This window comes from Pseudorasbora parva, chromosome 13 (genome assembly GCF_024679245.1).
Source record: "Pseudorasbora parva isolate DD20220531a chromosome 13, ASM2467924v1, whole genome shotgun sequence".
Classification (NCBI taxonomy): Eukaryota; Metazoa; Chordata; class Actinopteri; order Cypriniformes; family Gobionidae; genus Pseudorasbora; species Pseudorasbora parva.
Window position 1 is genome coordinate 16,091,472 of NC_090184.1, and position 27,861 is coordinate 16,119,332.

A 27,861-nucleotide genomic window follows, 5' to 3' on the forward strand; every position below is an offset into this window, starting at 1 on the left:
GGAAAAAATATGGTTGAGACAGCACTGCAGGTTGATAAAGCAAAAGCAAACATGCATAAAGTTAGTTTTGTGCCAGACTTGACTGCTATCAAAAGGGAAAAAAAGCAATTATTCATTTTAACAATTAATACTGAATGACAACATAACTATGCTTTCAGTGGCATATAAAGACTTTGCATAATGAACCGTTATGTTTTCTGCATTTATTTCTATCTACATACACTGCGGGTCCCCTTACAGTGAAGTCGTCATTTTGCGGCATCATGTTTCCACAGTGGCCCTAAACGGACAAACTTCTCTACAGAGCCTTAGAAACTCTCTGCTCTCTCTGACGATGACATTTTTTGTCCTGTGTCAGCCACCGTAGCTTATCCATGTGCTTTCAATTGGAGGGGTGAGCGGTGTGTGTTTGCAATTCACCACCTCACCACTAGATGACGCTAGAATTTACAGACTGATCCTTTAACATAATAAATGGAAATATTCAACTACACAGATTTATACTTAAACAACAAAACTTTTAACAACTAAAAACATACAACAGGGAGTTGAGTTTTCAATCTCTTTGTTGAGAAACTAATAATTATTATATTAAATTATTAATAAAAAATAATGGACTTTACCAGTTATAAGTTTAAACAAGATGCTATTAAAATAACTTTAAAGTTATCATACTTCGGAAGCTTGTCTAATAATTAAGTCTAAGAATTGAAGGAAGTCTAAGGAATTGCAATATTGATTGGCTTCATTTTTACATCACCAGTAAAATCACAGAAAATATATTGATAATATTTATAATACATCACCCAGCCCTAACTCCTAAACGACTTAAGTATGCAGGAGCACAAGGATACAAGCAACATTACGACTAGATTAACGTCTGTCACGTCAATCACAGTGATTCTTTATGTTCCATTCCTGAAACCTGTGTCATCGTAAAGCAACATCAACTCATTTTAAACTTGCGTCAAGATGAACCAGCCAATAAAAGAACAGCAGTAGCAACAGATTATAGCTTAGATTAGAAGTAATATGCAGCCCCAAAGAGGGGCAACCAGTCCACCACCAGAGGAAACGTAAGCAAGTCAGCATTGCTAAAAGTGTGGCAAGACAAGCAAAATGAAATGTGTTAGATGACTGACAGACACTGAGGAAGATGGGATGAATGCACAAAGAGAGAAGTAAAAGCAAGAACTGAAAGACGAGAAACAAGAGCTTCTACACGAAATTAGACACCCAGCTAAGCGTGAACGACAGCAAGAGGTCGAACAAGGGGTTTTTGAGAACATTAGCAAAGGAGAAAGAAAGTGAGGGATAGGGAGGAAAGGAAAGAACAGGGGGAGCAAGAGAGAGAGAGAGAGAGCGAGGCAGTACCGAGGAGATGTTCTGAGAGCCAGTTGTAAGAGGGTGGTGAGTTGGATCCTCTGGACCCTGCATGGGGAGACAACAACCAAAACAAAATGGATTCCAGAAAGAGACAGAAGGAAAAAACAACAACCATGTGCGACAGGACAGAGTCAATCGAGGGATATTATCCTATTAAAAAGGCGTAGATTTTTTGTCTGAAGTCATTTAAACGCAAGCCAATGGCATATCCGTTTCAGACAACATAAGGGAAATTTAAGCCAGCATGTTTAAAAATGCTGAACCGGTTTTCTTTATTTGTTGTATTTGCACATGATTGTTCAAATGATAACATACTTAACCATTTATTTAAAATAACTTGACAAATAATACATGTACCAGTGAAAATTTAGGACACACCTACACATTCTTGATTTTAATGACTATATTTGCCAAATAAAGTCTAAGAGACTATTATATTCTTAATTAACTATGAAATAGCACAAGTAGTAAAAACACATGAAACAAATCAAAATTATGATGTATTGGAGCTTCTTTGACAGCCCTGCACACTCTGGACATTCTCTCACCCAACTTTATGAGGTGTTAGATGAGATTTTATATTTGATTATAAAGTATATATGTTGAACACTATTTTGATACTGTCCATGCACTATCTATTGCCTATTGGGACCCAATTACCTGTTATAAAATGTATAACAGTTTTTAAGGAAAGTCATGTGCACACAACTTTCATTCTTCTACAAAAATCGTTCAAGGCTTTGCATCAAAAGTTTTTAAAATTGAAATAGAAATGCAGTTAAGTGTGTCCAACTTTTTCCTGGTAGTGTATTTTAGTTCTTGGGTATTTAGTGATTCAAGGATTGAGGGGTCTTATGAAAAAATTACAGTTGTTTATTGAATCAGAAATTAGTAAGGAAACCCAGAAGGTTTTCTCTCAATGAAAATGTCTGCAGCTGATACTACGGATAAGTTCATTATCCCTAATGCAATGAATCCATTGACCAAGCTAATGTAATGGGCAGGCAAATTAAAAAGCCAAACACCCGCGAAAATAAACGCTGGGAAAATGCTGTGTCAATGGAAATTATAGGGATGAGAATTGCATTAACATGTAATGAAAAATGTATGGTTATGGCCAATGGTTTTAAAGAGACAAAATGTAAATGACAAATGAAAAGCGGAAAGTGACAGAAAGAAGAGAGAGGGATGGGGGCAAGATGGACACAATGCTTTTTTTTTTTTAAAGCACAGGGAGCAAAGCATGCTGGGAAGTGCCTTGAGAGCATGGTCGGTGCTGATCCAAAAGCGCTCATACATTTTAGAAAAACAGACAAAACATTTGGATGGATCCATTAAACCCCAGACAGTTAAGGCCGATTTATATTTCTGTGTCGGACCTGCACCGTAGCTCTATACCGTGAGCTACGTGTCGATTTTCATTTATACTTCTGCGTCCTTGTCCGTTGATGTGCAGTTACACATGCAGAGGGAACATGTGTACCCCTGAGGGAGCAGACCAATCACAGCGCTTGCAGTCCGTTTAGAATTGACGCATTACATTTTTGGAGAGGTACAGGGTACGTCGTAGGCTACACGTGCAACACACAGCTTACGACGTAGATACGGCACACACTCGACGCAGAAGTATAAATTGGATTTTATACAACCATTAAAGAAAAGAAAGTAATCAGTATGCAAGTTAAAAGAACTAAAAATAAAAATGATACAAGTTCATTTTGGCACAATTTAGAAATCGTAAAAATGTAAACTGATTTTGACATGAGATATAAATCACACATGAAATTATGCCGTTTCAAATCCAACATATCGAATACTGTGACAAAATTAGCTAATGAAGAGATTTTGTATCACAATAAAAAAAATAATATAATAAACAAACAACAGTTCAACGATGACAGATTTCTAATTAAACATACACAGTCCAGAAACATCGCTCACCTCAGGCTGAAGGCGATTGGCTCGTCGTCCGTAGCTGCTCATCTTGGATGGCGGGACTGATTGGCGGAGAGGAATGGAGTGAGGTTTGTATTCCCGGTCTATCTCGTCACTGTCATACGGCCTGGGTTTGCATGGCTGGATGTGTCAAACACATACATGTCAAACTTACACTTACAATAAGGGCGGTGTCTTTTGCGACCACATTTAAGTACACCATATTCTGCTTAAAGGCCCATTTACACTAAGAACAATAACTATAACAATAACTATATTAGTGTCCAAATCAGCAGACGACAGTTGTTTATTCTAAAGCACGATTTTGACTTGCGATCTTAGACCAACAGCCAATGAGAGAGAGCAAGATACAGGGCAGCGGGAGGTTCAGGGAGGAATCACAGAACACAGTATCAGTATTTTAATAAGATATTTTTACAATGCTATCAAACTGAAACAAAAGTACAAACATTTGCTTGACCAGCCGCAACAGCAGCACATTGCAAAATTATTTATTTACCTCAATCTTTTCCTTGCTCCCTGTGTCTCCCCACCATTTCCTCCGCCATAATCTTTTTTCTTTTTCTTCTTTTCGCTGCAAATCAGCGCACAGAAAATTTGGATCACAAACTTTCTGCAGTTTATCATTTTTAATAACAATTCCAGTCTCGCACGAGAGCTCCGGTCCGACGCACGACGTGATCTTGCGTTGTTTACTTGTCACATCTCCCGTGTTTGGTTGTGAAACAGTTTGCACACTGGACTGAGTTGATTCTTCCTATTGTAAAGTCATGCAGTCTGAAATGCCAAACCACCGCACCATGTGAACACAGCTATGACTGAATGCTACCCCAGACAGTCATGCAGTGTGAACTCTGTATAGGTGTGCTGCACTTTGTAGTCTGATGCTTTATATTCACACGCTCTTTAATGCAGAAAAGATTCTGACTGGGGAAGTGATTTCAATGATACTGTGACTTTATCACTATAGATTTTCAGATCTATATCTTTATCTGTATTTTTATAGTTATCGTCCTTGGTGTGAATGGGCCTTGAGGATTTATATTTTGTAAGACATTTACTTGCTCCACAGAATATTCTTGTGCACATATTAAGCATAAACTAGCACATGCACTTTTTTCCCCTCCTGTAATTCTCATTATGGAAAGTAAACACATTACAAAATGTAGGTCATAAGCTTTTTTTTTAATGACTGTAAAATATAATTTCTCCTTAGCAAACAGAATTACCTGTTTGAACATGTGCTGAAATAAAGTAATGTTCAATTACAGCAGGCATTTCAAATGAGGTATTTACCCAAAAATCTGATTAATACAGGCATGGCATTCATGTTGATGTACATAATAACATACACAAATTCTGAATATTAGAATATTTTTGTGGATTTTAACAACTTTAATGAAACATTATTTTACTATAGCTCTTATAATGCAGAACATCCACACACACAAAAAAAAGGTCAAACACTGTACCGGTAAACTGGCTCCAGACTGGAACATCTCAAATGGATAGACGATCCTCTCATAGTGCGACCTCAGGAGAGAGCCAATGTTTTTACCAGGAGGATAACCGAGCTTCTGTGCCACGCGTGCCCAGCGTCTCTCCTTACTCACCGCCTCAAAACCTCCTTCCTCTGTCACAATCTACCACACAAGACATGCAACATGTAAGCTACAGACTTACGTGAATGACAACCCTTATGTGTTTCCAGTTTATGGTAGTCTAAAGATCAATGATTTACTTAGGATGCGTTTACTTAAAAGTCTATCTTGTTTTTCTATTATCATTCAAGCAATATTAACCAAATCGGTCAGTTCCATAAAAGACTGCAGTACTGACCTTGGCCAAGCTGAACAGATCTAGAATACGTCGTTCTATGTTGGGGATCTTCAGAGAGGATCCCTGAATCTCCCAGAACTTGGCAATTCTGTCCAGATAATTGAGCTTCACTCTCGTCTCAGCCTGAGAAGAAAAAAAACAGGTGTTTCACTGCTTAGTCAACATAAGAACATGCTTGTCATGCTTCAAGGAGTAAGACGGGTGGGTGAGGAGTTCAACAGGATGCAGAGCTGACCTCGAGCTCATTGAGCCTCTGAATACGTGGTGTGAAATGGAAATTGTCCACCTCCACAGCAAATGGTGGCTGCCAGTCCTGTAATAGAAAGAAACACCAGAATAATTAATAACATGTGAATGTTTATATAAATGGCGTAACCATAAAGAGATAGTTCACCCAAAAATAAATTCAGCAGCACACAAGAGATGATATTTTGAAGAACAATGATACTGAAGAGTTTTGTTGACTTCTAATTATATAAACCAGTCTTACAGGTTTGGAATGAAACAACATAAGGTTGATTAAATGATAAAAGAATTTGAGAGTTTTTGAGTGAAGTATCCCCTTAAAGGTAAATTATCTTATCATATCGTCAACCTTTTATTTTAAAATGAAAGTTCTGTCATTAATTACTTACCCTCATGTCATTCAGAACACGTAAGACTCATCTTTCATCTTCAGAACACAATGAAGAAATTTTTGATCAAATCTGAGAGCTTTCTCTCTCTCTATTGGCAGCTACCACTTTTTCTTTACTTTCACGTTACTACAATTCATAAAGAAATCGAAAAACGAATCAGTCTCAAACGTGCAGCATAACTCATGAGGATGAACCTCAATGTTTCTCGCGAAAACTGATGAATGTTTACATGTGACCAAAATCATAAATTCAATGTTTTACTCATATAAATCGATTGTCGCTCTTCAGAAATTTTGGACTAAACCACTTGCTTCATATGGATTTGCTTTACGATCTCTTTATACAATTTTTAAAGTGTCAAAGTGGAAGTGCTCAGAGTTCATAAAAAATCAGAAGTCTTAAAGGTGCTCTATGTAGTATTTTTGCAGTAAAATATCGAAAAAACACTAGGCCAGCGTTATATATATTTTGTTCAGTAGAGTTCTTACAATATCCCAAATGTTTAAAACTATTTGTGATTTGTGAGAAAATTGCTATTTTAACAAAGGATGTCTGAGGGAGTCGCCTGTCAATTTCGTCATATCTGCGTTACCCTCGGTTTCCGGTTCTATTTGGCAGAAATGCTTTACTCTTAGCCGCTGAGTGAACGCACAGAATAATGTCAAAATATAATTTTAAACACACTTAAATATATGATAAACAGAGCTGTGTTACCTCATACTCATGACCGGAAAAGCAGAAAAGGCGCTAGCGACTGTGTCCCGTCATAATAAAAGTCCCGTTGCTTGCGAGGCTTGTGTTAGCCTAACAATCGCTCCAGTGGCCTTGCTCAGCTCCCACAACACGCATCCATGAACATGATTTCTGACAGAGTCCTAACACAATTCTTTTTCACTGGCTGTGAGGTGAAGACCATGTCCAAATATTCTGACCTCAAATTTGTCTTCATCAAACTACGCCTTTGTTTTGAATAGATGCCCGCTAGCGGACGGAAAAATGACAGTGCAGCTTTAAGGCTGATTTATACTCATGCGTCGGACCTGCGCCGTAGCCTCTACATTGTCAGCTACGTGTCAATTTTCATTTATACTTCCGCGTCCATGTCCACATTGATATGCAGTTACACATGCAGAGGAAGCATGTGTACCCTTGATGGAGGGTTTCAGGCTTGCAGTCCGCGTAGAATCGACACGTTGTTACGTTTTTTGGAGCAGTGCATGTCCGAGTACATCATAGGCTACGTGTGCATCATAGCCTACGACGTAGCTACGGCATACACTCATGTTTTTACATAAGTAACAAATTAGGCTTTACAGGTTTGGAACGACATGAGATTTTGACAGAATTTTAAATTTGGGGTGAACTAACCCTTTAAGCATGTAAAAATATATCTATCACATAGAAGCACATAGCAGAAAAAAAAGTTAGAATGATTACGGGTGGTGGGCGAATTTTGCATATTCCAGACTTTTCTGCTATTGGACGGATTTTGGCAATATATCCCAGTGGATCTGTGAACTCCTCCCACGAAGGTTCAAACACTGGACATTCCGGCGGCGGAACAAACTCCTCCCCTCCATCCATCGCTCTGAAAGCAAGCAAACAATTCAAGTTCAAACGAAATCAGCAAGTTCACATAAATCAAACACTATACCTTCTAAATCAAATGTAAATAGAATAGCACTGGCCTTCATCACAAGCAGAATTAACTTCTGTATAAAACAATTATACACATCATCCTCGCAGTTATACTGAACTGAATGCGACACCGTGAAATAATTGTATAATGAGGGCCATTGTTCTAACTTACGGTGATAATTTTTCAGCAATTATTGTTAGTTCATGTTTTCAAACAATTCATGACATATTTAGTAGTTAGTTCCTTATTCTGACACCATCGCTCGATCCATATACGACCAACACAAAAGCAAATATCAAAATAAATCTAATTAAAGTACATAAAGGTGGCTAAACAGGTTTTCTTCTAATAAACTAACATTAGTGGATGATGAATCCACTCAACTAATCAGGAAGTTTACCGGACAAAGGAAAAAGTCCTTCCAGAAGTACACTAAGGAACTGAAGACCAGAAACTCATTTCCTAGAAGCACATACAGAAATGGACCTTAATTTCTATTCTATCACATTTCTAGCATCAGAAAGCCCCTGGTTTTGTCCTGATTTCCCCTCAATCTCAGTCAGACAAAATGGGGGAGGGAATGTAACATTGTTCATTTAGGCCTTGTCTGAAAAACATAAATATCCTATGCATACAGCCAATTGGTTTCACTAAAATTGTGCCTTATAAAACAGGAACATTTCTTATATGACAATATTTTTATTTACTACGTACTACAAAACAAAAAAACTTGTGTATACTGGTATCTTCCATGTTGTGAAAACGACAACAAAAACGGATCACGTGCCAAAAATGGTTCAACACTTCATTTCCTAAGCTAATAACGATGACCAACTTCTCGTTTTAGGGTGTAAATCATGCTAAATTAATCATATGAACATATATACATAATAAAAACATCTCGATATGTCTCATTCAAATGGTTTGATTTAGACTAGTTTAAGTTAAGCTATTAAATCAGCTAGATGTTTTGACAATGGCGTGACAGACGCCTAACGTTAGATATCACGTAAATAAAATAATGGTGGCAGTTGCTATCTCAAAACCTAGTTAGATCCTAACTAGAAAAAACACATTACAATTAGGCAAAAACCACATTCAGTGGGAAACATATAACAGTAAACCCTGTTTTCTAAGGTACTCAGCTCACGAGGGTTTGAGAGACAGTCATAATCCCAAATTTCCTGTAGCTTTAGCTTGCTAACCGGCCTAAACTCGCGTGAGATTCGAGAAAAGCTTTTAAACTCGCTGATAATAGTAAACAGAACAACTTAATGTTGTTAATGGACACTTTTAAAACTTATCTGTGAAAATAACGTGTTCTTGGGATTTGCTTAGAAACCAGTTTTTTAAAGAAGTAGCTGGTTAGCTGTCCGGCTAATGATCAAAACAATAAAGCCTCACCATCCGTGTGTCAGCAGACCCACGACAAATCCAACAAACGATTAATTTGACGTTAAAGGTACAACGAACGTCAACATATCCGATAGTATGAAGATTTAAACAAATTATAAATCCAGTGCAAGGGCCAACCATAAGGACTCAATCCTAAAGAATGGATGAGTTGTGGAAACGCACACCAGGTGACGATACTTTAGTTGTCTTGGGTCGCAGGTTTATGATGTGTGACATTTAAATGGATCATCCGATCGTTTATACCAGGTAACGTTCAAATAGAAACACTTGCTCTAAATTAATATAAATGTAAGTTAGCCATGAGTGCAGGTTGAATCTGAACACCCCCGTCTTACATTTTTTGCACTTGGTCTGAGTTCTTCTTATTCTTCGGTGTCGCCTGAGCTGGTGTGTTTTATGATTTGTGTCTTTCGGGGTCTTGTATGAAGAAGATCACGGGGTCTATTGTTCGGTAGAGGGCCAGTCTCTGGGTGGCAGTGGCTCTGCGGCCTCCTCGATCAGCCCATCCCAGCACACACACATATACATACATACACTCACATACACACGCTCTCGGTCGGTTAGAGGGATGATGATCGCGGAGCTCTTCTTTTCTACGGACTCCCGAGCGTCCAGTGTAAGTTGACGTTTTCTTTATACGACCCGTTTCGAGCGCGTGCACAAAATACACGTTGTTTTCAATGTTTTCTTTCCTCGTCACCTATCCACTGTTCATCCTGTCTGAACTACACGCCATCTTGGTTTCATCACGACCTAAGCACAACTCTCTCAAGATCCATTGATCTCAGTTGGGAAAACGCACACTTGACTGGATGCGAGCACGGTCTCATCCCTCCACGCTTCTAGTTACATGTAAACTAGTCCCCTGGACTCATCCGGTTTAATGCAGAATGACGAAATTTATCGTTCTGGATACAACGGCAAATGCCCTGCTGATTTCACAAGTACATTAAAAGTGGACCGTATATATTATATCATGTCGAATTGTAAAAAGTAGTAGTGTGTTGTAGAAGTGATGCAGGTAGACGAGCGTACGTGACGCGGAGTGATATTTCACCTCTTTCTTGGAGAAGTAGTCCCAGCTAGTAAAATTTGCGCAGAAGAGGTCAAGCGACATGCGAAAACCAAATTGGGTAGCGACAACTAGTGGCAAAACACCAAAATAACTCAAACATGTTAGGGGATAGCAAATTATGTCATAGTTTACTCAGTTCATTTTGTGGGCTGGGTTTAATCTTCTTGATTTCTCACATAATACAGAATATCAGATGGGTCATAATCCAAATTCTGTTTATGACTATAGGCTACAAACTAGGCTACATTTCCCTAATAAATATAATTTGTCTCCCCTTAAAAAATGTCTGTTGTATACTTTAATAATAACACAAATATTAATGACAGCAATGATAATAACAAATAATAATAGGCCTAATAATAATAATAATAATATAAACAATGTAACCTTAGTTAATGCATTATGAATAAACAATAAGCAATAGGCAAAATCTGTTACAGTATATATTAATCTTTGTTAATGTTAATCAAAAATCCAACTGTCATTGTTTGTTCATGTTAGTTCACAGTGCATTAACTAATGTTAACAAATACATCATTTGATTTTAATAAGGTATAATGTTGGAATAAATAATAATAAATGTTGTAGTAGTAGGCCTAGTTTTAGGCTAATTCATGTTAACTAAAGAATTTAACTGATGTTTACTAATGAAACCTTATTGTGAAGTGTTACCAAATAACATATAATAATAATATAATAACAATATTCCCAATATGAATATTATTTGGGATTCACAGATTGTTTACTGTTTTGATAAATATTTATGCATTATATAAGTACAATATTTGCTCATCTAAAACATAAAAAATCCATTAATGAAATTAGGATTAGGACTGTGAAAATATTAAATATTATACTAAACAATTGAATAGCTGAATGTTCAAGAAAACGTTATATATATCACAAAAGAAAATATATATATATATATATATATCACTCATAAGTGAAAATCAGTCATCATTTACTCACCCTCATGTTGCTGCACTCTCAGTCACCATTTGCTTTTATTTTATGTAAAAAGAGGCAATAAAAGTGAATGGTGACTGAGGCTGTCAGTCCTATAGCATTAGCATTATGTGTTTTGTGTGAACATAATTTACATTTTTGGGTAAATTATTCATTTAAAGATCATTATGACATTAAAATGTATTACATGGAAACTTTAATCAAAATATATAAAGGAAAAAACACTCTACAACAACAAGAAGTTGTGTCAGGACACTTTATATATTTTTATTCATAATGTTAGGCAATAAATATTCACATCTCTCCGAATTTGCTTAATTTCATATATTATCTGTACACAAATAAGATGACTTCATATACCTTTTTTTTCAAAATTACACTTCAATCTGCTTTGACATACACACTTGTACAAGTTTACAGATAAAATCAACTTTCTTGGATCAAAATAAATATGCAATGATCATCTACACTTAATGCCACCTCCACACACACACACACACACACACGCATGCACGCACGCACACGCACGCACGCACACACACACACAGCTTTGCCACTTTCCCTGTTCCATTGTGAATATTAAATCATACTATGACAGTCTATGTACAGTTTGTTACAGAGCTCAGTAAATACAAACATACTCGTGCAATAAAATTCACAGCGGGAAGACAGACAATTAATGAAAATGATAATGGAAATCAAATAAAGTAAATACAATCAATAAGTTATATATTTCTAATCTTTATATTCTGTCCCAGCTCATATTGGCATCTGGCTATGGAATATATGTAAATGGAGCCCCATTTTACCATACTGTACTGTGCAGTGCTGATCATATGTAAATAGCATATGCAGGAGCACATAGAAAGAGATGGCATTCTGAAAAGGTAGCAAAAGGGCATAAATATCTTACACACAATAACTGAGCATCACATCGAGACAAATAATACTGAGCGTCTGCATTAAGCCCAGCCCAGAAATATATAACAGCACTTGAGATCACGTTATGCATCCACACAAACAGAAACTTCAAGCAGTACTTACACTAAGGCCTTACTTAAGGATAAATTACCTTGATTTTTTCATACAGGTAAACTGAAATCCTTGTATTAATGTAATAATGAATTTATATAGGTTCCTCCATCTTCCTCCTCTCCTCCGTTATTCATCCAGAGGGGAAAAAAAGAGTCGGTTATTGAAAACTGAAGTATATGTTGTCAAAATAGGTCGTCTTTTAGCCCAAACCAAAAATCAGCTGCACACAAAGCTGAATCAAAAACATAATGACTGGTACACAACTTCTGTTTAAAAAAATATTAAATAATACCCATACAAAGTCTCCAACATTCAAAGGACACTTGTAAAGACAAGTGTGTGTTGTCCATAAAAATCAATAACCATAAAACACATCCTTGACACTTCACCCTAGAATGTCAAAGCATGAGAAAACATTTCCTATTTACAAGTAGCTATTGTATTTTGTCAAATTTAGTTCCATAACATAAAATAAGAATAGTTATATTCATTAAAATTGAAATTCATAGCAAACATTCATATAACAGCATAAAATAGAATCATAAACACCTGGTAAAGTATGGCTGGCAGTATTAACACGAGGACCCAATGCAAACTGAATACAGACATTTCAGATGTGAAGACGCTCTTTCATGGAATGTTTCCTTCATACGCAACTAGCCCTCATAGGTAGAAATACTTAATCTGAAGTGTAAAGTTTTTTGTTTAATGGATTGTGGCGATATATTAACTGAAACACATTCATTTATAAAGTGCATTGGATGCCTTTTTTTCACGTTTTGGCCTTGACAAATTTACCGGAACTGCATTTACAGACTAGAACAAATTTACTGACTAGAAAAGTAAGAATGAAGACGTGGATGATGATGTACACCAATTGGCTCAATGATTTTTACTGTAATGTGAGTAAACATCCTTTGAAATTCACTCAAAAATAAAATGGCTGTCAAACCAAAGTGGTCAAACAAAGCAGAATCAAAACAATGCTGCCATAAATGCTTAGATTTTAGGCACAATACTTTTGATTCATCATAAAAAATAAAAATAAAAGATCAAATTATGAAAATTACTTCTGTTTTCTCATTTGTGTATAATTTATTTTCCTGAAACATGGTATTGGTGCAACTGCGGCAATGAATATTGCGTTCATAAATAAAATGTTACTTGTAGGTCTATATTATTTGACTAATATATGTGTTTTTTTCATATAATTTTATATACACATGGTAATAATTCTGACTTGAAGTCAGTGATTCTAGGATGATTACAAACAGCACATCCACATACAAGGCTTTTTACAGCTGACTAGTCTTAAGAGTGGAAGAGGTTATTCCAATACTGACTTACATGTAAGATATTTGCTTTGTGGATTGATTTATCTCTATTAATACTCATATACGTGTACAAAAAGAGCAATGGAGCATTTAAAATGAGTTAGCTAGTAGAAGCTGGACATCAATTTAGTGAAAAGATTATTGCATCTTGCGAATGCTTAACATGATTACTGGAATGTATGAAATCATTGAACATACTGTGCTTTGATCGGTCCAGCACAAAGTTATTTGCATGCTCTCTGGTCTTCACATTTCCTAAACAGGTTCCCAGGTCAAGCAAGGTGCAGTTTCTCCAATGTCTGCGATGACGAATGCTAAATTCAACCATTTTACCCTAACTTTATGGCTATATGCAGCTGAAACAAGACTGGACAACTTTATGTTGTCCACGTGTCTTTGACATGCTTTAGTAGCCTAGTCTGAATATGGAATTTAAGAACAAGCCGAGAAGTCATTTTGCAGTCAAGTCAAACCAACAGCTGATCTGAAAGCAAAATGTCCTAATTGTTGTCTATATGTCCCGCAGCACTAATCTACCTGAGAGCCTCAACCTATCTGTATGGCATATGTGTGTTAACGCAGTTTTGGCTCGGTAAGTCCCTTCGATTACACTTGTGGGAAGCGCAGGTGAAAGTAGCAGAGTCTTAGCAGGCTGCGTTTCTTTTTCCCACTGGCGTTATTATCAGCTTTGGCCCTGCCGCTGCCCGCCTCCTCCACCCTTGCAGAGGTCCCCCCTCCGATTACCAAAGGACCCCTTAGCGACCCCCAGGCTCGCGACTTCCCCCGGCTCACACTACCGTGCTGATCCGGTTGGTAGGTTTGGATTTGGCGCGTTCTACTGTGCCCGTCCCCCCAGGTGCGGCTCCACTCTGGGCCGGCGAGGGCCCTTGCTGACCCCCGGCTTGGGAAGGTGGGCCTTGGTGCTGGGGGGGGAGAGGGGAGAGAGGCGTAAGAGGGGTAAGGGGGGAGGAAGGGGGGGGTAAAGGGGAGTGGGGGGGGGGAGGGGGAATGGAGCCCAATGGAGGATACTGGGGCAGATACTGGGCGGCCGGCGGCCCGTGGTGGACAGTGCCGGACGCGGAGACTGGAGGCGGCTGAGTGGGGGCAGGGAAGGGCGGAGGCGGGGGGCTGGCGAAGACGAAGTGAGGTTGGTGCACGGGGTGGGAGCCCGGGTGCGGCGTGTGCACGTGCACGGGGTGGGTGTGGGAGTGTGCGTGCGGGTGCGGCTGCGAGTGCGACAGCGTGAGAGGGGGCTTGCTGATGCCGCCCCCTCTGGCCGAGTGTGTGGGCTGTGTGTGGAACAGCGCAAACTGCGGATGAGGGGAGAGTGGGGAGTGAGGAGAAAGGGGGGGAGGGAGGCCGGAGGCCATGTTGCCCATGTTGCCCATGTTGCCTATGTTGCTCATATTGCCCATGTTGCCCATGCTCCCGTAGCGACCCTGCAAAGTATGCTGGGAGATCGGCTGGTACGGGGAGTGCGCGGAGGGGTTGGGGAGAGGCCGTCGAGGTAAGGTGACCCGCTGAAGAGTATGGAGGCCCTGCGGCCCAGACGAGGGTACGGTCTGCGTATGAAAGCGATGGTGGTGGTAGTACGGGGGTGGAGGCTGTCCACTGACACTGTTGCTGGTAGTATGGCAGTACTGGGCGTGCAGGGCCTGGATCTTGGAAGGCCCCCCGCCCTCCGCCGGGCACAGCGAGGACGGGGACAGAGGCGGCGGCCCTCCTGTAGTCGGCGGGGCCACAGGGGCGGGGTAAGGTGGCCCCGGGGGGATAATAGGACCCGGCGCTTTGGATCGCTTGCCCCCAAAAAGGGAGCCCAGGAAGGAACCGGTGTTGTTGCTGTTGCTCCCAGTCCCCATTCCAGTCGTTCCTCTCTCGGTGCTGCTGGAGACTGGCCCAGCGCCAGTCACCGCAGGTGTGTGTTGCTGCCCCGGCCCACCCCCCACCCCCACTCCGGGGCTCAGGATGGGGCGGTGAGGCCGGTAATCTTCTGCTCCATAGCATCCCGGGAGCACAGTGGCTACTGGGTAACGCTGGTGAGGCCGCGGACTGCTAATGATGGAACCCTAAGACAAAGAGAGTGGGGGGAAAGGAGGAAAAAGAGGAGGACAGGAAAGCCAGAAACAAAGGTTCGAGAAAGAAGAAAGGGTGTGCAAACAGGAGAAGCAGGAATGTGGGCAATAAACAAAAGAGAGATGGAAAATATAGCAAAAGGATACAGAGAGAATGGTGGTTTCGTTGGGTGGGGAGGGAAGACAGAGGGTGAGTTGATTAGGGTAACGAAACAACATTCTGCCAGCATCATAATTCAGAACATAATTACACAAACACATGCGCCCAACTATCTATTATGTGTCCCGAATGCTAATAATGCCAGTGTTGCTATATTGGTAACTTGGAATGTTATTTCTTTTTGTTTAATGATCGTTTTGTGTAATGGTCAAAACATGTGCTTCTATTCCAAGAAATGACTCCTCAGGGGCGCATTTCCCAAAAGCACCGTTAGCAAACTATGGCCACAAGTTATCAGCAAAGTTCAACGAGTTTCCCAAAGCCATCGTTCCAACGAACACGAAAATTCTCAAACAGAATTGCAAAGTTGCGTGATCTGAACAACAGCTCTCGGCCTGTGGAATTCTTGTCTTGAGCAAAATAAGTAAGCTGATATTTATTTTAATTAATCTATCTTTTATTTCGAATACGTACAAATGTCATCTACGATTTTTAGTTTGTCAAGTGTGTGCATGTGTTTTTCAAGAGTGTGCATGTGCGAACGTGCTCTAGTATGTAAGAACGAGCCTATTTGAATCTGGAAATTACTGAGAATAATGAGAATTACCGATTCCATGTCCGTAATTTATAGTAATTGTTTTTGAAACTTATGAACCCATTATTCATTAAATCAAGTTATTACTCCACCACTTTCGGGACATCATTAACCAAAGTCGCTGAACAACAAATTTAAAACAATACGGTTTTGGGAAACAGTTGTGACTTCAACGATGCTTGATAATATGACCGTACTTTGGTAGTTAATCAGTGTGCGGGAAACGCGCCCCTGTTTAGTTGCCATAAACGTGAAAATGAAACAGCATTTGAAACCCATCCTACTTCTGTACTCAGATGAGTAAAAGGAAGCAGAACTTGATTGGTGGGCATGTAATCAGTCTTAATTGAATGGCTTCAGAAAGTTGAAATGGTAAGTCATTTATTGTGGGCTCAAATTAGTCATCAATAGAAACCGATAAATCAACTATGAAATGGATAAATGGTTCAAAAATCAGCAATTGATTATAAATAAAGGATAATATAAGCAAATAGATAACACAATGTTAGATTTAACAAATGTTAAATGTGTAAATGATACAAAAGTAAATAGGCTTATATGTAAATTACGAAGTGATTGATAAATACATTTTACACATTTTTTTTTAAATATTTATTGAATATCGATTTTACACTGAAGTGGCATCCATTCTGTCAGTCATTGCTGACCCCGCTATTACAGAAGCTATCAGTGATCAATGCTGTTTCATGTGTAAATCATCATTTTTAGGATTGCCCCATAATGCACTAATGAATCATGTATAATAAGACTATGTATGTGTCCTAAAAGAGTAAAAATTTTAATTTTATTTAATATTTGACTTGATTTGGGGACACTTAATAAAATGCAGGATTCAGTATAAAAATGAAGAGAACTGAAATAATACAACCACTATGCATGCATAACATTTCAAATACCAAACATTTACACAAACCACATTCCTCAACAACAACAACAACAACAACAACAACAACAACAACAACAACAACAACAAAAATGAACTCCATCCATATGTTTATATAGAATATCAATGTCATGCAGAATTAATTCTGGGTCAGTAAGATGTCTTCCGGTACAGATATCCCAGAGTAAACTCTGGCAACAACATCCTGAATGACTGCAAATCAGGCAGTCTCAACGACTGGTGTTATTCATTCATCGCCTCAGTCACGTGTACATTAACATTCCACGGACCACACATGGTCACACAAGATGCACACACATGGCTCTGTGTCTATGGTAAGGACACATGCAGGATGGCGCTGTGTTTTGTAGGGATTCCAGGCAGGCATGCGGGTGGTTTGGGTTTGGGGACTAAAGCTAAAGATACAGACCTCTGCTTCACTCAGACTTACTTCCATTGTACTGTCAAGGGAACCAACGCTGTTTCTGCGGCCACGTTTCCCTGTTACCCAGTTAACAGATGTCAGTCATAACTGCAGTGTGTGTGTGTGTGTGTGTGTGTGTGTGTGTGTGAGAGTGAGAGAGTGTCAATGACAGTCAGTGTTTAGAGCATGTCAATCTTGTTGATGTCTGCATATAACTAGTTTATTCCTAATTTGTGAGATTATTCTTGATCTAAAAATCTCACCCAAAAAAATACAATATAGCCTAAAATAAGCCATATATACATTTAAATATTGTAATTTAATGGGATAGTCCAAAAAAAAAAAAGTGAAGAAAGGTGATAACCAAACAATTTTGGGTCCCATTAGGGACTTTCGCACCGGGTGGTTCTAGGGTGGTTCCCTGAGAACTAAAAGTTCCCCTGGTTGCATTTGCACAATGCACCGCTAGTAAAAAAAACTCTGAAGTGACGCAAAGAGGGACATAAGCAATGCTTGTTGTTGTGACTTTTTTTGACTTTCACATTCTCCGTCCTTAGATTATGAGCTGTTTAACAGTCCTGTCTAATACGTTATTAGAAAGAACTGTTATTCAAAGAAAATTAGACAGTATTTGAAAAAGTATTAGTGTTTGCCAATTGGTTGATATCCAATGTCGCTAGCTTAGCAGAAATACGTAATCATGTTTTTCTTGGTCCCCTTAAATTTGCATTAGATTTTCTCTTCAGCGTAAAGGTTGAGATGTCCATCTATCACTGTTTACCATGTTCGTAGAGTTAGTTTCTGGAGTAACTATAAAGACTCTACTGTCTGAGTACACAGCTTTTTTTTAAATGGCGGGTGCTGGTGTTTTTCGCATGTGTTCGTCTTATTGGGCTGGGTTAGACCCTGCTCTGAAGTAGGAGCTAAATTAGGTCCCCCAAAAAGAGTTCCTAGAACTAAAATCGTTCCTTGCTCCTGCGGTGCAAACATGGCAAAACCCATGTACTTCCGCCAATAGTTCTAGGAACTATGAAAAGGTTTCTCCAGTGCAAAAGCCCCTATTGACTTCAATTGTATTTTTTTGTTCATACAACGGAAGTCAATGGGAAGTCAAAGTCTTCTTTTGTGTTCCATGGGAGAAAGAAAGTAGTACATGTTTGGAGCAACATGACGGTGAGTACATTTTGACAGAATTGTTATTTTGGGGTAAACTGCCCCCTACAATATTTTATACTTGCCCCTAATGTAGTATGGTATGAAATGTTCATAATTAAATTGGCTGTCAGTCACAGTAAAGTGTCTCACCTGATTCAGACAGGTCCCTCAGTGAGGAGCTGAGAGCAGTACGTTTAAGGCCCTCTCCTGGTGAATAGTTGTCATCCAGACTTGGCCTTCCCATAGTGCCATTCACCACTTCATTCTTGACTCCACCCACTCCTCCAGCCATCATGCTGTTGGTGAGCAGGCTGGGCCGCATTACTCCCTTCTGCTTCTCCAATTCAGCTGCAGGAGGAGAAAGAACAGATATGATCAGAGGACAGTATACGGAGCATTACCTATTCCTAACCAGGCAAAAAGTTTCCAGTGTCAAGTAATTTGCCTGTACACATACTAAAAGCAAATAGTTTACAATTGAGCTATTTTTGTCTTGTTTACTATGTGTTTTTATGAGTCATTACGTTAACCAGATAGGGCCATTGTAAATCCATAATGTAACCCACAGTAGTGGGCCTGAATAAATTGTAGTTGAATTATGAGAGCAGCAGAGGGTGCTGTACTCACACTCTACTCTGTATTTCTCCATTTCCTGCACCTCAGCAATGCTCTCCCTCAGATCACTGACGAACCGTGTGCGGTCCTGTTGACTAGGGGCTGTGAACACAATCAAAACTTTGTGCTCACCACCCGGGATAGCTGACGTTAATTTGACACCATGAGGATAATCTGGGGGGAGAGAAAGAGATCATGTTTATTCAGGATTCCCAAATGCCACATTTATTTATTTTTTGTCAACGGAAATAAAACAGCAAGACATCGACAAATAGTTTTACATCATCACACCATAGGCCATGCCCACAGTCATTTAGTCGCTTAATGGCTGACATTTGCCTAAACTGATGTCAGTGCAGTGTCACGTCTAAAGAACACATCAAAATCACTGACGCTGTCTACATCAAATACCGTATACGGCCCCACTTTATATTAGGTGGCCTTAAGTACTATGTACTTACATCAAAAAATAAGTACAATGTACTTACTGTGTTCAAAATGTATTGCAAAACACCTTTACTGATATTGAGGTGGGAAAGGGGTAGAGTTAGGGACAGGTGTGGTGGTGTGTGTCAGTTTAAGGGTAGGGTTAGGTGTAAGGGAAGTGCCAACTGTGTAATTACAAATGTAACTACAGAAATAAATTACAGACGTAATTACATGCTGGTATTTTTAAAATGTACGTATAATGTAAAAACATGTATGTACACAATAAGTGCATTGTATCAAATGATTAATTAAAATGTTACTACATTGTACTTAAGGCCACCTAATATAAAGTGGGTCCCAGTATACAGATGTGCGTTCAGTTTCTGATATACTCCACACACTTTGAGTCCGTCGACAATAGGACAGATGGAAGAGAGAAAGAATGTTCTATTGTAGTTATGAAGTAAACTATTTGCAAATAATATATATATATAATATAATATAATATAATATAATATAATATAATATAATATAAAATATAATATAATATAATATAATATAATATAATATAATATAATATAATATAATATAATATATATAATATAATATAATATATATAATATTTCATATGCACATATTCATATTAAAAAAACGCAAAACATTTCTTGTCATGTCAAATTCAGTTATGATTTACATGTCATATTTTCAATTCAAAATGGTGAAATTTCATTTTTTTTTTAAGTTTGCATCACTTGATTTTACTGTTGGTTGCTGAACATTTTTATTGTGAAATAGTCAAATATTAAGTTTAAAATTTTGTTGAAATTAATTTTTTTTTTAACCTACTTCCATCTTACGACGCACTTTTTCACTGCTATAACTAAAGTATCACGCTGGAATTCGCAGTAAGCCCCGTATTCTTTGATTTGATTGACCATCTCACTCATTCTGACAATGATGAAGTGCTGTTAGACCACTGAGGCAGACCAACCTAAAAATGTAACATTTTACTTTTGCAATACTAGCAACAAACAGAGCGTTGTGTAATGGAGTACAAAAGAGCAGCATCAAGAATAGCATCAGGCAATTTGGCCATTTCTAATTATTTGGGTGGACTTGTCACCTTCAATGTCTATGGTGGTCAATGTCTATTGGTATTAGGATCTATTGGGATGGGGGGGGGGGGTTAATAATAAAATATTAATAACATATTTTAATATACATATTAAAATATGTATATTTTAATACATATACTCTACCTACTATGTTCACTGAATTCGGCACAACACCGGAAACAGTTTTATTCTGATGGCATCCCGGATTGCACCAAATGATTATGTTTGTTCGGAGCATTTTGTTTTGTAAACGAGTCTCAGTGTAATGGAGAGTTCGCAAAGAAACTTTTGTTGAAAAATTAAGCTGCCAATACTGGATCTGACAGCAGCTGAATCACAAACTGTAAGTAAATTACTTCATAATGCTGTGTCTATAAATTACACTTTTATATGGATAATGTTTTTAAAACATTTACTCATGTGCAAGTGGGCGTTGATACTGCTTGCTATGCAATGACATTAACCAATTATAACAGTGGCTGTTTACTGACAGGCCACGGAATTCAGCTTTGGCATCACAAAAATAAATTATATTTTAAAATATAATAAAATGGAATGCAAATTATAATACTATTTCACAATATTACTGTATTATAATCGCATAAAAGCAGACACCTTTTTCATAAAAAATTGGTGTGTATATAAGAAAGACAAAAACTTAAAATCTTACAGGAGTTCTGGAACATGTGAACCTGCATCTCCACCAGAGGGAAGGACTGTCTGAAACTGTATGTTACAGAGGTTTTCTTCTTCTGGAAAATCTTTGTAACCTTGCAATATAATAACAAAGAAAAATAACCACTAAGCATTTTAATATGTGGTAGGTTTACACATTCATACTAAAGAGATGTTGCTAAAACTGCTTGGGACCAATTCATTTTGCATGCATTATTAAATGATTATTGACATTACCACAAGCAGATCGTTGAACAGGAAGACTTCTCTCTGGTGGACTCCAGACCTTTGAGGACGGTTGGTGTCCGGGACTTCATAGAGCTGACAGCAGCACACCAGTCTGCGGTGGGGCAGAGACAGAACCTACACACAGAGCAGACATTGACTTGAAACTACAGTACAAATTGTTCATCAAATAGGTCAAAATTATGATTTTACACTGACAGAACAGTTCCAATTAACAAATAAATTCTAAAAAATTCTCTATTCTCAAAGATTCTAATACAAAAACTCATTATTTGATAAACGTCTCAGTAGAACTCACAGGTTTCTTGCCCACGATGACTCTCTCCACCGCCTGGACCTGAGAAACATGGTCATCATTGGTCCTCAGTTCCCACTTCTGAATGCGCTGGTAGATTCCAACTAGTAAGTCACGTGGGATGTCCTGACCATTATCCACCCCTGAGAGAGAAAGAAATGACATGCATACAAGAAGAGATTTAGTGTACTTGCAAAATCCCTGACACTTGCAAGGCACATTTAAAAGCAGATTTTTAGCTGCCCACTTATGTAAGTGAATGTGTGATATGTGTGTGTGTGTGTGTGTGTGTGTGAGAGAGAGAGAGAGAGAGAGAGAGAGAGAGAGAGAGAGAGAGAGAGAGAGAGAGAGAGAGAGAGAGAGAGAGATTTGAACACCACCTCGCAAGTTTTTGATGAAATCGTCCAGCTTCATCTTCCTCTCCGCTTTGATATTGGGGCTGTACATGTCTGTGTTGAGGAGGATGATGGCAAATGCCAGGATGAAGATGGTGTCTGGGTTCTGGAACTGTCTTACCAGCGCTGGATTACAAACACAGTACCTCTGACTATAAGACAAATGCAGAGAGAGAAATAGAATTTGAGTGCAAATGTTGAGACATAGAAACGTTTTATAAACACAGTACACGATCTGAAATCTGATGGGATGAGCCATGTTTGATGCCACTTTAAAATAGCTGATACACGAGCAAATCTGTTTGCACATCTATATCATTTATTTTGTTACCAAGGCCCCTTTATAGTGTTAAAACCATAGTAACCCATAGCATATCATTGTTAAATTTAATGAATGTATATTCATTAATTTAATGAATGTATTTTTTATTTTATAACAATCACATTGACATACCTGAAAGCTTCAATAAGTCTTTCTACTTTTTGCGCCTCTCCTTGCACTTTTATCTGAGCTTGAAATTTCCTCAAAGCGTCATCGAGATCCATTCCGGAAAAGTCCATTTCATCCACAACACAACTGAGAAAAACGAACGAAGGAAAATGTTACGTTAAGACATTCCTATGCTAAAATATGCATCCATTTGTTTGAGGACACTTATTTTCGGTGCATTTTTGATGCAACATTGTTGAAATATTGTATTGCTCAATTGTGTGTTGGGGCTTCACAACCCCAACGGAGTCCACAGGAGTACTTCAAGGGGTCTGCTAATTATAGTCTGATCTCAAAAATGCAAATATGCATTGAACAAAGTTCCAAAGTGCGCTATTGCACTGCAAGTTAAATCAAGTGCTTTACATGCCTACGTATCTATTCAGTTCAGCGTTGTGTATTATTTAATTTTTACAAAGCAAACCTTTTAGAAAAAAAATGATGTCACCTTTTATCATGCGTTAAAAGACTCAATTTAATCTTAGCTCCTTTTTTAGAGGATTTATTATGTGGACTCACTCCAATACATCTTTGTTGAACTGTTTCTGTCTGTTTCCAAGGAACTCTCCAATCATCTGCCGACTCAGGCCTTTTCTCTCCAGGATGAAGCGAGCAATGCCTACTGGTGTGTCTGACACAAAGCCCTTTTCAATCAGGTACTGAATACCTTTTTCTGGCTTCCTGCAAGTCAAAAAAAAAAAACAGTACAGTTTAATCATGTTTTAATCAGACTCATTCAGTTTTCTCAATCTGATTTGTGATGGCATAGTCACTGGATTGCTAATATGTTAAATGGTGGGATAGTTACATATAAGAGGTAGAGTTTAATTATCACTTACTTGTTGAAGAGGTTAAGTCCAATACGATATTGTCTTCTCTGAACCACATCGTTGTTAAAGGCAGGAGAGTCCCAGCTGTGCCGGCTTTCTCTCTGGTAGGTCTGTTTTCCTAATGGGGGCAGGGGCTCCCGCAGACTGTCCCTTGATGAGGAGCCTGAGCTGCAATTAATGGTCTCGTTAGAGTTTGTGGTGGAGTTCAGGGAGTCATTATCACCATCCGAGCAGCACTGCTGCTCTAAGCCACCAGGTGGCAGGGGTGCTGAAGAAGAGAATGAGAGCGGTGTGGCTGGGGGCTGTTGAGGAGAGGAGGAGGACGAAGGAGTGTCGGGGTACTGGTGATGGTGGTGGTGGTGATGGTGATGATGGTGAGCCATGTGGTGTGGAATATGCGATGGTATCGATCGGCTAGCTGGGCGTGTTTGACCTTGTGCAGCTGTCGAGGATGTTGAACGAGCATTAGGGTTGTGTTTTAGTGTACCTTGAGGTGACCCTCCCACTGAGTCCTGCTCGTACACCAGTTGTCTGCTGAGGGAGCCTCGGTCTGAGCGGTCACTCATGTCCACGGAGCTGTCGCTAGGTGGTTCAATCGTAAGTAGAGGTAAGTGCCCTCCCCTTAAACGGAAATCACGGCACTCTGTGCAAGGTGTGCTTCGGCGACTATTGCTGCTTCCTCCCCCCTCTGTGTCACGGCTATCCTCCCTACCGCCTACCCCGCTTCCAACACCTCCCCAGAACTCAGTGTCTGTGCTGCTTGGGGCCCGGTCTAGGGAAAGCGGCGAGGAAGGTAGTCCGTCGTCCATGTAAAGTGTGACATCACTGTAAGAGGTGGCTGTGCTATCCTCATGCATGCTTAAGCCCCCTGTACCTCCTCGATCCCTGTCTCCAAGTCCTCTTCGTAAGGATGCGTGGCTGTTGCTGCTCCATATGCACTCGCCAAAGTCGTCCACAACACCACTTCCATCCCCTATCCCTTCCTGGGAGTCCTCTCTGCGTGGTCGGCACGTTAGGGCATCATCAATGGAGTCGGCCAAGGACTTTACCTTAAGTAGAAAGAAATGAACACTGTCAGATAAACAGTGCAAACTATTTTATCATTAAGGTTACAACAGATCACTTTCACCGGGACAGTACCTCTACAAGGTGCATATACCTTAGAGTATAAATGAATGAATGAATGAATTAGGCATTTATATAGCGCTTTCATATGTACTACTGTACACCCAAAGTGCTTTACACTCATGACAAGGGGTCTCTCCTCAACCACAACCATTGTGCAGCAGCCACAATACAATGGCACCATGACTGGGTAAGGGCCAATCGAGGGAATTTGGCCAGGACACCGGGGTTACACCCCTACTCTTTACGAGAAGTGCCATGGGATTTTTAATGACCACAGAGAATCAGGACCTTGGTTTAACGTCATATCCGAAGGATGGTCATCCCTTAAGGTACTACTATGAGCATTTTAGGGGTATAAGGTACAAAGTTATTTATTTAGGGGAACTGCCCAAATGACAAGTTATTGTACCCTTAGAGGTATTACTTTTGCATTTTTTTCTGTGAGTAAAGGAGTGACAGTATAGGTATTTTCCATAGCATTATCTAGTCATGATTTGACAGTTTTGGAATCATTTAAACATTGAATTCAGAAGGGTATGTACAGAGAAGCTAAATACAATACCCCACTGAAAAGACCATCTCAAAAATGTATGTAAAACTTTGATCGACAGTCCTTCTGGTAAAGCTAGCTATGAAGCCTGTACATTATCATCCAGTGTTGAGGATCAACATCCAAAACACAATACACACTGGTGACAAGTGTGACCTCTAACCCTAACCCTTTATCTCGATGATGACTTTAGATACAGACAAACTGAGAACTTACTTGTTTAGAGAAGGAGTCCTCTAGGTGGGTGTACTCCGGCCGTAATGGGGAGCTTGGCTCTGTGGTGCAGGTTGGAGAATGTGGAGGACCCATTCCTGGACTGTGACTGTAGTGAGTCGGGGCGGGAGGTTGAGGCTGCCGGTCATCAAACGAGTACTGCAGTCGCATGTTGGAAAGGATGATGCGTCGTGTCATGCGGCTCTCAGAAGCTGAGCTGCGCAGCCGCTCAAAGTTCTTGTTCATGCGATATTGGCGAAATGCTGTCTGGATGGTGCGCGCTGCTCGTCTACTTACGAAGTAGCCTCCATATTTCTTCTCCAGCATCTCCACCTGAACAACAACAGCCTTATCGGTTATATTTGCTCCGACAGAAATTGGTTTTCTGTGAATCATAATTCTTTTTTGCATGCCTTACCTTCTTGTCTTGTAGGTCTGTAGAGAGTTCATAGCTGTCTGATAGGGCTTTGCACCTCTTGTTTTCCTCTTCCTCTTGCTTACGGAGGGCCAGGCTAGCTGGTTGGTTGCGGGTACGCTGTGCCCAGGCAAGACTGGCTGGGCTTGGAGGAGGCACAAAAGGCACCCGGGGGCCTGGGGGTCCGCAGCTGTTGTCCCCGTAACGGTCAGGGCGGTACACGTAAGGAGATTTACTGCTGGAACTGTCTGAAAAGGGACGTGAAGCTGAACTCTGGGTTTCCTCCTCACTGAAAAGGGTGGGTGAGAGAGGGAGAGAGAGAGAGCAGAGAGAAAGAGAGATAATAATTTTGAGTCTGAAACGCCCCCATAATGAGAGGATAAGATAAAAATCTCAAGCAACTCAGGAATTCATGACATTATTATTCATTTTCCACTGACTTAGCATTCTGACTTTCAGGAAAGCTTTAAACAGGGCTAATGTCCTAAACAAGCCTCAGGCTTTCCTAGAATTATCATAAAGAAATGAAAGCAAAGACTCCAGGAAAATTAGAACAATTCTAGAAATAAGATTTGTAACTATCTAAGTGAATGTCATAATAAAAACTTGGTTCCTATATCAAAGATCATAGTTTATATATAAACAGTCTATAATGGGTCTAATCTTCATCAGTTGAGCTCACAGTAGGAGCTGAAACTTTAATGAAACTTGAAATATTGTTGTAAATTTCCTGATAAATAAATTTCTGCTTTTGACATTTGTACCTGTCATATGAAAGGTTTGGGCATGTGTGGCATCGTATCCAAACTGATTTCACCTCATCTCTACACTATTGACATGTCCTCTTCTCTTGCTCCTCACTCAACATTTCTCATCCTTAATGGCTTGAAGTCTTCCACTTCCATAAGTGACTTACTCATCCTGCATGGTTCCATCAGAGCATATATACCAACACACATAAACGTAGCACACATAATAACATCAAATATGCAACCTCATTCAGTGTCCTTCATACCAAAGTATACCATGAAACAGACTTCTACGTTTTCTAAAGAAAATGCGAAGGGTTCTTGCCAGTGCAAAACTTACCACCTTGACACTAAAGGTAGTCTGTGTGGTAGGCGTTCTGAGAAGTTATTACATTTCAATGCAGATTCCCTTCTGAATTGTTTTCGCGTTGCTTTGCGATTGTTAGGATGTTCTGGGTTATTGCTAGGTGCCGATGTTATATGGCTCACATATAGCTTGGAAAAGCAATATAACACACTTTTCCTACACAACCCACACAATCTGAGGTCATTCATGCCAACAGCACAAACAAGCTATACACACTGATGTTTAATACTCTGTGTTAATAGTTTGCAAACACCCCTGCAAAGGAAATTACAGAATAAGAACAAACAGTCTATTGACACAGGAGCATAGTTTATAGGGTCAGTCACCCCAGTGCCGAGGCGGTGACCCTTGGGTTTGCCATGGGAAACACAACAGCATGTGATCTGAACTCATAATCCTGACACAGCTTTCTGACAGGACAGTGGTACTTCTGAATCACTGCAAGCAACTTCCTGTTCTGTATGAGTCGGAGGAGGTTATTGAAGGCAAGATATTATCTTATAATGCTAATGTGCTGCATATTCAGACATCTTACGGAACTATTCTCATTTTGCCTAAATGATTTCTCACTCTCTCAAACCCACACAAAGACACTTGCATGCATACAATCCTGGTTTAGTTGTTTATCGCATGTAACAACTATTACACACATAAAGGTCCAGTCTTTACAAAAGCACAATACCCTCCTGTCAACCTCTATTGTATGTAGGATGGAAAACAGAAACCTAATAGGCTTATAACAGCCGGTGTTAGGA

At 39.5% G+C, this 27,861-nt stretch overlaps 2 protein-coding genes across 16 annotated transcripts in view; both read right to left on the reverse strand.

Moving 5' to 3' along the window:
- The window catches only part of kdm5c (lysine demethylase 5C), a 34,512-nt gene extending 24,772 nt beyond the window's left edge, over positions 1-9,740 (reverse strand). The window contains exons 1-8 of one of the 8 annotated variants that reach the window (XM_067413277.1): positions 9,210-9,740; positions 7,257-7,407; positions 5,417-5,494; positions 5,182-5,304; positions 4,815-4,985; positions 3,842-3,916; positions 3,328-3,462; positions 1,375-1,431 (exon numbers count right to left, since the gene is read on the reverse strand). In XM_067413277.1, the coding sequence (XP_067269378.1) occupies positions 1,375-1,431; positions 3,328-3,462; positions 3,842-3,916; positions 4,815-4,985; positions 5,182-5,304; positions 5,417-5,494; positions 7,257-7,403 (786 nt within the window). In that variant the 5' untranslated portion in view covers positions 7,404-7,407; positions 9,210-9,740. Of the gene's footprint in view, positions 1-1,374; positions 1,432-3,327; positions 3,463-3,841; positions 3,917-4,814; positions 4,986-5,181; positions 5,305-5,416; positions 5,495-7,256; positions 7,408-8,862; positions 9,009-9,209 lie in introns of those variants that run through there. The other 7 variants (XM_067413281.1, XM_067413278.1, XM_067413279.1 and 4 more) reach the window with 7 other exon arrangements.
- Positions 9,741-11,157: 1,417 nt separating this feature from the next.
- iqsec2b (IQ motif and Sec7 domain ArfGEF 2b) overlaps positions 11,158-27,861 on the reverse strand; it is a 109,539-nt gene continuing 92,835 nt past the window's right edge. For 3 of the 8 annotated variants that reach the window (XM_067413288.1, XM_067413287.1, XM_067413292.1), the window contains 13 exons: positions 25,994-26,279; positions 25,579-25,908; positions 23,694-24,733; positions 23,374-23,535; positions 22,819-22,941; positions 22,350-22,516; positions 21,973-22,112; positions 21,666-21,791; positions 21,424-21,523; positions 19,222-19,383; positions 18,745-18,942; positions 17,446-17,516; positions 11,158-15,336 (listed from right to left, as the gene is read on the reverse strand). In XM_067413288.1, coding sequence (XP_067269389.1) covers positions 13,891-15,336; positions 17,446-17,516; positions 18,745-18,942; positions 19,222-19,383; positions 21,424-21,523; positions 21,666-21,791; positions 21,973-22,112; positions 22,350-22,516; positions 22,819-22,941; positions 23,374-23,535; positions 23,694-24,733; positions 25,579-25,908; positions 25,994-26,279 — 4,351 coding nt within the window. In that variant the 3' untranslated portion in view covers positions 11,158-13,890. Of the gene's footprint in view, positions 15,351-17,445; positions 17,517-18,744; positions 18,943-19,221; positions 19,384-21,423; positions 21,524-21,665; positions 21,792-21,972; positions 22,113-22,349; positions 22,517-22,818; positions 22,942-23,373; positions 23,536-23,693; positions 24,734-25,578; positions 25,909-25,993; positions 26,280-27,861 lie in introns of all 8 variants that reach the window. The other 5 variants (XM_067413289.1, XM_067413290.1, XM_067413291.1 and 2 more) reach the window with 5 other exon arrangements.